This window comes from Argopecten irradians, chromosome 9, assembly GCF_041381155.1.
Source record: "Argopecten irradians isolate NY chromosome 9, Ai_NY, whole genome shotgun sequence".
Classification (NCBI taxonomy): domain Eukaryota; kingdom Metazoa; phylum Mollusca; class Bivalvia; order Pectinida; family Pectinidae; genus Argopecten; species Argopecten irradians.
Window position 1 is genome coordinate 5448498 of NC_091142.1, and position 12288 is coordinate 5460785.

General features: G+C 33.1%; 1 protein-coding gene across 1 annotated transcript; it reads right to left on the reverse strand.

Moving 5' to 3' along the window:
- Positions 1–2574: 2574 nt before the first annotated feature.
- Positions 2575–7489, reverse strand: LOC138331186 (CD2 antigen cytoplasmic tail-binding protein 2-like). The gene is made up of 4 exons (XM_069278664.1): positions 7290–7489; positions 5354–5475; positions 3783–4323; positions 2575–3254 (listed from the first exon to the last, which is right to left on the reverse strand). The coding sequence occupies exons 1-4, from the start codon at positions 7447–7449 to the stop codon at positions 2971–2973; spliced, it is 1107 nt and encodes a 368-aa protein (XP_069134765.1). The 5' UTR covers positions 7450–7489; the 3' UTR covers positions 2575–2970.
- Positions 7490–12288: the final 4799 nt, after the last annotated feature.

Here is a 12288-nt window from a genome sequence, read left to right on the forward strand (position 1 = left end):
CCATGTAACCTTGTATAAAGGTCATGGTCATTGATTTGAACAAAATTGGTTGTACCTCATCGCAGCATTATTCAATATAAGGCACCATTTTAATACCTCTTACTTATTAAGAAGTTGTTCATGGTGTATTTGACCCCAGTGGCCATGACTTAAGGCCAAGGTCATTCATTTGAACTAACTTAAAAGTCCTTCATCCCAACATGTTTCTGGTGCAATATTATATCTCTGTGCTTCTTGGTTTTTGAGAAGAAGTCATTTAAAGGAAACCATTGATGGTCGAGTAATAGACCATATGAACTAACTTAAAAGTTCTTCATCCCAACATGTTTCTGGTGCAATATTATATCTCTGGGCTTCTTGGTTTTTGAGAAGAAGTCATTTAAAGGAAACCATTGATAGTCGAGTAATAAATAGACGATAGACACTGCACCATGTGAAAAGCTCACTTGCTCTTCAGTAGGTAAAAATAAACAAACAAGAAGCACATAAAACGATTTACATGTAGAATTATTCTTTTATTGAATAATTATCACATAATCTTCAATATAACACCATCATATTAATTATAGTAGAGCTGCCTTTAAGATCAATGATAATTCTTGAGTAGTTACATTTCATTTTCCCCCCAAACATATTTTATATTTTATAAAGAAAACCAGAGCACTAAAAAGTATTGAATACAGACTTACAAAATAATTCAGAAATGTGTAAATGAGCAAACCTTAGTTCTATGGTATAAGTCTATAATATTTGCATTTGTTTTTCTCAAATACTGTACACAAGTTTATAATGCAAACATCGTAAACAGGAAAGACTGAATGAAGTGTTCTGTCCCAGATTATTGTAGGACCTACGTAAGAGCCATATGTTTTTAATAACGCTACTCTACTAAAGTGCCATTACACTTCAGCCAACACCATAAATCTCAGTTTTTTCTCTATTCATAGCGATTTTGTAACAACTTAACAATTTTAAGAGACCTTCAATTAACTTCAGGTTAATCTTAATTTTTCTGCATGTCATCTCTCGGTGAAAAAAATGCGAAAAATTTCAAGAGCGCCACATTGTTCCTAAAATTATCCTATATATTCTAAGTAACAAATCAATGGAATTTGAAGTTTCTTTTTTGCTTGTGGAGTAACAATTATAAACAGATTTAATATGGTGTCGTTATAGGGTGTGTATGCTAGACTTTGGTAGTGGAGCAAAGTCAAAGTTCAAAGGTTGGAAACTATATCTAGATCCTAGATCAATTTTTTTTATTTCTAAAATTATCTATCTTATGTGCACATTATTTATATATGGCTATTTATACTGAAAAGTATTGCACATAATTAATTAAGATAGAAATTATTTCCTTCAAAATTTTAATGTTTCTTTTTTGAACATGTTTCTCCTTTTTTTTCAAAATCCATTTGGAGATATATTGCATTTTTGAAATTAAAAATTAAGTGAATTACACTAAATGAAAACATGATCTGACCATTTTAATTAAACATTGTAGTTGTACAAATTTAATACTTTCCTTTAAGGTAGCCATTCATTCAAATGAACTTTTTGCTGTATATATTTTCAATGTAACTTTAAAAGTTCAGTTGTAAAGTTACTAGCTCTAGAAAATCCATTATTTGCCTTATTTAGCAGAATGGAATTCCTGTATTTAAATAATTAACCTTCAGACAGTTCATGCGACTGCCCTCATGATCCTCAGAATCAATCAAGAGCTTGGTATCTAGACAAAGAATGCTTGTATGTATGTTTATGATCTATTTACAAAATATGAAATATTTCATACGCTGTTTGATACCTTACAGAATACATTTATGTTGTTTCAGAATGTAAGGCTTGTATACGTTATTGCCAAACATGAGTTTATAGCTTGTTAGATATAAAGGAATTTCACAATATATCCATAAAAATTCCAACCTATTTGAAGACATACTTGAAAACACTAAAATGAAATAGCACTCTTGATTTTATATAGACTATAAACTTTATCATTTTAATACATCGATTACGAAACAACTTACATTACTTATATAAATCACTTTTGATGGCCCGGATTGTAAGCATGTAAGAAGTTTTTGAGTGAGGGAAAACCGGAGTGCCTGCAGAAAACCTACATGATCAGACAGATGACCCCTGACCTTTTCAAATCTGTGCCAGGGACTGAACCCCGGCCGCTATGTGAAAGGCATATGGCTTAACATCTACACCACATGATCAACTTTTGTATACGTAGACTAGTATATCTTTACATGTTAAATACAGATCTTTTCATTCCCTTCCACTTTAGGCACTCATACTTCTCTTTTATTCAATTTCCACTTTAGGCACTCATACTTCTCTTTTATTCAATTATGTTTATATTCCCTGAATAAAAAAAAACAATTCTGAGATTGTTACAGTTGACCATCCTCAGTCCCAGGTATAAACACACAGACTTTTATTTAGCCCTGGTGACTGTATAGATATTCCAGGTATATTTTATCATAGAAAATAATTAATGTGAAGAAGATTATATCAGATTCTCCACATGGTTGGTGAATTAAAGCATAATTTAAATAAATGAGGTAAAGTAGATGTCTGCAATCTACAAGGTTTTAATCAATAGACTGAAATTCAGTAGGAATCAGATAAGAGGTGAAATGTTGAGTTACTTCCGTTTGTAGTGATTGAGTGAAACAAAAGGAAGAATTCTGATAAATCTATCAGAGTAACTTCCCCTTTGTATTGATGGATTAAACAAGGGAGGAACTCTGACAAAAATGAACAATCAATGAATCGCATGTCCTTTGTATCGCCAAACTGAATGGAAGGGAAAGAACTCTGAGATATCAGAATGAACAATCAGAGTTACTTCCCTTTGTGTTGACGAACTGTAATGAAGGGGGGTAACTTGGATAAGACAGAATAAACACTACTGGATATCTGGTTGAATATAACACATAGTCTTATTTAAAAGCCCTATCATGTGTATAGGTCAAAGTCAATCCGCTTGGAGTTGTAGAACTTGTCGGTGTTGACTTTACGGACGTACACACCATCAGGGAAATAGTCCTCTTCTGTCCACTGTAACATCTGAGAGGATGTGAATGGTCCGTGCATCTCAGCGTCATCCACCTCCTCCCACTTATACTCCCACATCACCTCCGTTGGGTCAGGTACCGAAGGTTTCTCCTTGGCAGCTGATGCTGTCGTCGCAGAATTTTCATCTGGTGTTGATGAGTTCTGGCTAGCATCCTTTGATACCACTGTAATGGGAATGTGTGAGGAATTATTAAATCAAAAAAGGTTTCAAAACATTTTTTTAACTACATTTCATAACAATCAATGGAAACATTTTCAATCCAATTCATTAATTGATGTTTTGTAAAAAGAAATTACATGTATTCAATGTTTTAGCAACGTTTTCATAATATATCCTGTTCTTTTGAAAATATTTCCTTCGTTTTAATGACACTATTTGTAAATTTGACAGGCTCTGCAAGCTTTTGAATGGAAAAAAACTCAAGTGTCCAACTCAGATAATGGTTCATCAGTTATATTATTATTATCCTCGACCTCAATACTCCAGAGGTTAATTTTTCTTCTCTATATTTCTTTGTTTATGGCCACTTAAAAGATTTGTTAAAATCTTGAATTTGTCTGAAACCCCATGCATTTTTTCAGCCAAAATGATCTAAAATTTTATGGAAACATAGCTGGATAATTGATACATTGTGTATATATATACGTATAGTAAGCAAAGATCTCTTAAAAACCATTTGAAAGATTTTTACCATTTGCATCAGATTTTTGGACATCTTTTTCTGTACTCTTTTCCTCTTCTTCTTTATCTAGACTTTCAGCAAACATGTCTAACGCATCATCATCGTCCATTCCCTCAGGAATATCGACAGGCTTCGGTTTAGAATCCTCAAATTTCTTTAACTCATAACTCAATTTCTCATGAGTCATTTCATACACTTCCATATTGCCAGTGTGCATAAGTTGATTAGCAAGTCCAGTTAATTTTAGCATGTTTTCTTTATCCTTCACATTTTGCTCATTCTGTTCATCAGTCAATGCCGTTTTTTGTTTTTTCGCCTTCCAGCGTTGACTCGCACTTTGAGCTTTACCACTCTTACTACCACCAAGTCTTTTCAAGGCTTTCATGATTGTCTCCCCTGGGTTGACATATTGCAACATTTCTCTAAAAATGGATTCCTCGTTAATTTTCTCTTCCTCCGAATCATCGTCATCATCTGAATATGTCTTCCCCACCGGCTGTTCTTTAACTTTTATCCAATCAATGTTATCCATCCAACTGTCCTGAATTTCCTGAGGAAAAAAATGCAAAACTCTTTTATATATGGATTTTCTACTCAAGGGTCACAAAATGCAGTAACACCCAAGACTTACTGAGGGTTTTACAACATTTTGTAAGCCCAAAAGAAGCAAAGGGCAGAAAATATTAAAGATGCTCCATCGCCGACAGAGCAAAAACGATACTCATCATTTGAACAATAATTGTTGTTTAATCGTGTATATATATATATATATGTCTAATTAACACATAAATATTATAAAATGATTTCGGTGCATGCACAATCAGTACTCATTCCATATAGGACATAGTGCCATGGAATTTTTTCGAGATGCAATTAATTATTTTTAATATTTTTATCTTGAAGTAAAATTAGAAGCTCAAACTTTTCAGTGATGGTAATAGTGTAAAGTATGTGACTTTTTTTAACCGAAGAAAAATACTAAATCGTCTGCTTCTTTTTTTGATAGAGAGAAAATACCATTTATCAGCGGTGGAGTATTTTTAATCCGACCCATGAGAAAGTTAATCTGACTCCCCAGATTGTATACAGCTTTAATATATGAAATTTAAAATCATGCACTTCAGAGCAACATGATGACACTTAACTTAATCAACATAACCAACTTCTATTTATTTTATCTTAACATTTTGTTTTGGTAATAAAAAATTCTCAAAATAATACAGGATATATGGAAAGGTGTATGGTCAAAATATAATTTGACATGTACTCAAGGTTAGTAAAATAAAATGCGGTAATTGATGCAATAATGATAATATTACCCGGGCATATTTCTTTGGATTACTTATATTAAATAAGTTATATTTGAGTTTCCAATCAGATGTCTAACATAATTAGATCAATAACCATATACATTATGAATTTAAATTACAGACTTACAGTACAATAGAAATATAATGGAAGAGAAATCCATTTTGTTATTAATTTTATTTACTATTGTCTTAAACAAAATTCATTTGCCATTGCATTGATAAACAATACTTTATTGTTTAATGCTATATATTTTTCTGAATTTTCTGTACCTTCTTTTTATCATAAATGTAAGTTCCCTCCTTGTCAAAATGTCCCTCTTCTAACTCATCCTTCATGTTAAACGGTGTTATCTGTATTTCTCCATCACGATCAATTGTTGAATCTTCCTGACCTGAAAAAAACCAACAACACAAAATCAAAACTAAGACCAAATAACACATGTATAGACAAACTCAATTTCACAAAGTTCCTATATGGATCTATAAAAGATACACGATACTTTTTAATCACCAATTAAAGGCTTTTTAGGGCATTGTTTAAAACAACTGAGCAATTTTCTGTTGTGTAATCTTATTTTCTGGTTCTGGCTATCCGATTTGATGTATCAGGTTTAGATGGTGGAGGAAAGAAGGAATATCGTGAGAAAAAACACCAACCAGCGTTAACTACCTGGCAATTAGCTGCCCTACATAGTGACATGCATATCTGATTTCAACTTACGACCAAGAGGTTGAGGGCTTGTAATTATGACTGGACATCTTAAGCACTCATTCAAACACAGCATCATCAGACTCTTTGCAGATGACAGCATAATATACAAAACCATACATAACACACAAGATGAACTTAAATTACAAGAAGATCTAGACGCAGCAGGTAGGTGGGAGGAAGATTGGTTAATGTCTTTCCACCTGGACAAGTGTAACGTCCTCAGCATCTCAAACAAACGCACAAAGACAAATTATATATACAAACTCTGTGACCACAAATTACAACAAGCAACATCTTGCAAATATATAGGAATCACAATACAAAATAATTTACGATGGGACACACACATCAACAACATAACTGCAAATGCTAACAAGACACTAGGATTCTTGAAACGAAATCAACAGATAATTATAAACTCACATCATATAAAAGAACATGCTTACAAATCCATAGTCAGACCCAAATTGGAGTACTGCTCCTCTGTGTGGGACCCACACCAGACAAATCAAATCATGCAAATCGAAAAAACACAATGCAGAGCAGCACTCTACACAACAAGCAGATACCACAACACAAGTTCAGTACAAGACATGATAAAAAACCTCAACTGGACCTCACTACAAACACGCAGAATAAGAACACGTTTAATATTATTTTATAAAATCATACACCGTCATGTGGCAATTGCAATAGACTATAGTCAAATTCTTCATCGGACAGGCTACAGGACCAGACAATTACACCCATTCACATATAGACATAAAGCTGCCACCAAGGACATATTCAAACATTCATTTTTTCCACACACAATTAAACAATGGAACATCCGTACCGATGGCTATACAGTACAAAGCACTACACTAAAGGTCTTCAAGTCACATATCCTAAAAACAGAACTTGAAGACCTAAACCCCACTTCCTAAAATTCTATCATATTTTTATCGTTATAACTATACAAAAAAAAATACCACTAAATAAGAAAAACCCCAAAAAAAACAACCTGCACATCTTCACAATCACTGTAAAATAACTTCACTCTTTTTTCCCCACAATCATGCCCCTGCCAATTCCACACAATGCAATCATCGACATCGATGGAATTGTGTCTACTATAAGAAGAAGATGCAGCCACTGCGGCTCCTGTGGTTCGGAGGTCCTGGGATAGATTCACTTAATTCACATTGTACACCCCAATACATTTATCTTCTCATCTTTTTCAGAGTTAGCTCCCTTGCTTATTAAATACGGTTGTGTAAAGCCAATTTTCAATAATTTGATACGTGTATGTTTAATTTATATCTGTCTGTTTAAATAAAAAGAATATCATATGGCATTTCAATTTTGACATGTAATTAAATTCAACGTATCCAAAGGAACTAGTCAAGTATTGTAAATAGCTGTGCCAGGTTTCCGTCAGTTTTCGTCTCTGAATCGCCTGAAAGTGAAACCGGTCGATTTGTTGAACTTGAATCTACGTATGTATACAATTACCTTCTATTTCATCTTCTGGCATGACATCGTATTTTGTAACGTCATCATCCTCTTCGTCGCTGTCTAGTGAGTGTTTTCCTTTAAATCTTCGAGATTCATCGCTTACATCGGTGGCTATCGCCGTATCTTCTGCAAAATCCACTTTGCGTTTTGACGCCATTTCAACGGTGTTCGAAACCGGAAGTAGTATTGTGTGATATGGCTGGGGATAATTTGTACGCAGATCCCACATCCGATCGATTGACTCCGTGGGACTTGAATAATTACATCAAGATTTGTTTTCACCTCAGCAGAATTATCGAAAGAATTTCTATCGCTTAAAATACTCATTATAAAAGTAAAACGTTATAATTGAAAATTAATTTTCTTTTATTGAAAAAATAGTTTTCTAAATAAACTTCATTGCAGATTAACTTTTTGGATACTTTATCTAGATATATGTACAAAGGGAGGTAGCTCTGATAATGAAGGAAGGAGCATTGAAAGAAAAACATTTTTCATTTGTGATTTCTTCAATATTTTGCATCCGGTTATCATAAAAGTTGCAAAATATGATTCAATGAAAGCTACTATTTCCTATGGTATCAAACTCAGAATTTGATTAAAAGTGATACGTTTCTTCACAATAATCATACATAGATGGATGTAGTGAAGTTTAAATGGTGAAGAAATCACAAATGAAAACTGTATTTAGGACCTGATGTTTTTTCAAGATATTGCTGAGTTAAAATAGAATGCAAAATAAATAAATAAATAAATAAAATAATCCAGTTAATGCACCTATAACTCGACGTGAGTCGATCATGGTCCAGATATTTTAGGTCTACGTGCAACTACTATAGATTGTGTAATGATGATTTTAAACCTGTGTACATTGTACATTGTTTGAGTAAAATCACTTTTTTCAACCCCTATAAGATATTGTCAAAAAATAAAAATAATCCTCTATTAATTCTTAATTTGACCAAAGAATGGTTTTATTTTAGACTGATTCTGTGTCATAAGGAGGACGTGTGTCAAATAGTAACACATGCATGTATTGTCATAAATATATCAGATACATAACTATTGTACATTTCTGATAATATACCAATGGTAGTTATTTGGTATATTTGTGTGTCTGGAATTGGCAACAGTAGTAATTTACGATTAAAAAAGTTTTTGAAAATTTCTATTTGTACAATACTGTATATTAAAAGTTTTCAAAACTTACCGATAAAATTAATTATCTAATGATAATAATTAAAAATTGAAAAAATAAGCTCGTGGAGTATGTAGTATTTTTATGTCATTTTTATATATATTTTGTCGCACGATTTTTATCATGTCGGAAGTGAACGGTTGACTATGCATTAATATCACCATAGCAATAACATATATAGTAAATATAACATTTATTACAGTTTATTCTCTGACCTTTGTCATTAATGATGCGTATTATAAATTCTTGTTGTATTTTCAAACTTTTGTAATAATTCAATGTTGATGTAATGAAAACAAATCGTATTCATGGAATCGTTCAGAGATTCGTATTTTTGTGTCAGAAGATTTATTTAAACAAATAAATTATGTGCTTGTCTGTATTTAGTAATGTTAGTTTTCTACATTTAGCCATATCATTCATTTGTATGTGTATCTGTTTATTGTATTCTATATTTTTCTATACGGATAGATGATAGGCTTGACCTGCTGCCCAAATTCCTGTTGTAGTAGCATCCGATAATAAAACATTACGAAATTAAATCACCAATTCTTATTGCCACTAAAGGATTGATGAAAAATGTCTTCAAGCTTAAAAAATGTGTTCACTAATACTTTAGTGGCAATAAGAATTTATTTAATTTCGTCTCTGCTAATACCAGAATCACTTTTGTTAAACGAAGGGAAATCACTCTGATCAGCACTGTAAATGGCTTGAGTTAGGGACCAGCGTACAACCAGCGTAGCACATGCTTTAGGTATATAAAAAACAGACGAAGCGAAACGTTTTGCCACAGATAATGATTTTAAATCAAATATATATTCTAAGGATATGTAAGTATTTAATGTTGATGAAATGTGATATTATTTTGTATTATTTAATTATCAAATGTTTTATTATGATGGTTTTAATTTCAGGCAGTCCGTTTGTTTTAATTTTGTAATTTACATAAACCATTGTTGAAAAATGGCGACTATTCATGGTAACGATATGTGCATAGAGAACATTGCTCTCGTTTGAGGAATACTTTAAATTTGTGTACAAACATCACCGACATATTTATCAGTGTATATGCGTTGTAAGTATGCAGTCGAAAATATGTGTAGTAGACTTAAAGGTCTTGTAAATTGCAGCAGGGTCAAATTCAAACACCTGTCTTACAAAAGTACAGTTTGTCCAGAATATTTTTCTTTAAAATATTTTAGGCCTATTGTAAAATCTGTGCTGTATACTTCTACTTTTTAATTGGTGATAGAAATTTGAGTTCGCCTATATATGGTTCTGTTGGTGATGACTAACTTCAATTAGAAAATGTAGGCTAGTTCACTGTTGTAATGCAATGATCACATGGGACTTTAACGTAGGTTTGTGGAGAAGTCTGCTGTGTCTATACATGTGTACTAATATAACTATATAAAAGGACATGGGAAACGCAACACTTCGCATTGGAAGTGGTACACCTGCCTCTACAAATGTCGCCAGTCTATTTATTCCGTTCTATCACTGGAATAAATATGTAAACTATATTTTATACCAAGATATTCTTAAATTAAATTTTCGACATGGGAAAACACAACTTCAAACAGCAACGTAAATAATATATTAACATACCTTTATTTCACTATGTAACGTGGAAAATGCAGTCAGATAACACTCGATGTCCGTTTTTTGCCTGTCCACATGAAACATCTTGGTTAAACAAGATTTGTGTGGATATGTGTGAAACCCATAACCCGGACCCATGACTGGACAACACATATACCCGGTGGTCTCTGTTACACTAAAAGCTACAATACTCAATGTGAAAACGGTATAGTAACAATTATAAGAAGCCTCAATTTAAGTTAATATTCTTCAATTAATGGTACATGCATCTCCAAATGACGGTTCTTCTCAAGAACACATAACCTGTGATACATTAATGTATAAAGGAGTCAGAGTACAGGAATTTAAGTGCAGTAATATCGGGCGTGGACGTGTTGGGCGAGTAACACAGAAAAAATTGGTACCCATCATCATAATACAATATGGATGGGATTATACGAACAAGAGTCGAGTGCTGGATAAAAAAAAGTGTGATTCATCGCTTAGCTGTTGGATTGGATTAATGAAAGAGTTATCAGAGATAGCCTATTTGTATTTGCAATGGGAAAATATCACCAGAAAGTGAAATGAATGCATACAAAATTTGTTACAAGGGAATATGAGTGCTTTTGACCTAGATTTCAGTGGACAGGCAAAATGACATCGGTGATATCTGACTGCATTTTTCCACGTTTATAGTGAATTAAAGGTATGTTAATATATTATTTCGTGTTTGAAGTTGTTTTTTCCATGTCGAAAATTTATTTAAGAATATATTGGTATTAAATATGTACATATTTATCCATGTTTTGACGGAATACGGGCGACTTTTGTAGAGGCAGGTGTACCTCTTCCAAGCGAGTCGTTGGTTCCCTTGTCCTTTTATATAGTATATAGTACACATGTATACACAGCAGACTTTCTCACAACCTACGTTACAAGTCCCTGTGGCAATGATAGAGATTTATCAGTTGTTTATGAAGGGATTTAGTTGGTTCCGAAATAGCCAAATACATATTAGATATTGTACAGTAGTAATAAATAAAAGCATGCATGTATGTTTATAATGAGTTCTAATCGAGTAATAGTATATATATGCATTAAGAAACTTCTGATGGGCAGAGTAACTACTATTAAACTAGTCTGCAGCTCTACCAAATGAACTAAAGGGAAGTTCCCCCTAGTGCAAAGCTAGAAGGTGACCGTCTCGCTATGTAAAATTAAACCTGCTACATTACTCCCCCCCCCCCCCCCCCTTTTCAAATATGTTTAGTCCCCGAACACAGATCAACTCTGGTTATCTGAAGACTCTGTTTTAGGAAGCATCCGATAAATTCACTATTTTAAGTGTGGTCTATTGCACCAAATGTAACAGGGTGAAGGTAGTATGCCACTAGCCGGACTTGAAATCTTGAACCCGCGACCCCGGACGAACTAAAATGAAGTTGGATAGTGTTTCAATTCAAAAGAATCCAGTGCAGAAAATGTTTTTCCTTTGAATCTAGATGAATGATAATCAAACTGAAACTGTACGACTTCACACTAATCTATTGTACATGTGTTTCTGTTCATATAGTAAAATGGTGAGTGTTGAACCGTCCTCTCGAGTGGGCGTGGCCCTTGACCTTATCCTCAAGACTCTCATTTCATCTCAGGATTTCAATGAACTCCAAACTAAAAACTGGGACGCCATAGCAAGGCTTATACCTGGGATGTCACCTGGACAGGTAAAAAATTTATTTAAGAAAAATAAATGATAAGTACATGTAAAAGATAACGCTATCTATAATACATAATGATATTTATTTTATGGTACTTCAATAGCATGAACTCCCAAAGTACATTTCGACACATTTTCATTAACTCCTTCTATTGGATCTGCAATCAGATTCATTGATATGTACATCTATTCGGTTACAAGTATAATGACTGACCACCAGTTTCTAGAATATTAAAAATCTCACTAAAATTTGGCTTGATATTTTTTTCTCTACCACTTGTCTAATTTTAGAGTTTCAAACTAGGGGGAGATAATCTAGTATTAGAACTCTGCTGAGAAAATCTTAGGGTCTGGGGATACATGTAGACTAGCTACAAGTCTCTAGAATATTAAAAATCTCACTAAAATTTGGCTTGATATTTTTTTCTCTACCACTTGTCTAATTTTAGAGTTTCAAACTAGGGGGAGATAATCTAGTATTAGAAATCTGCTGA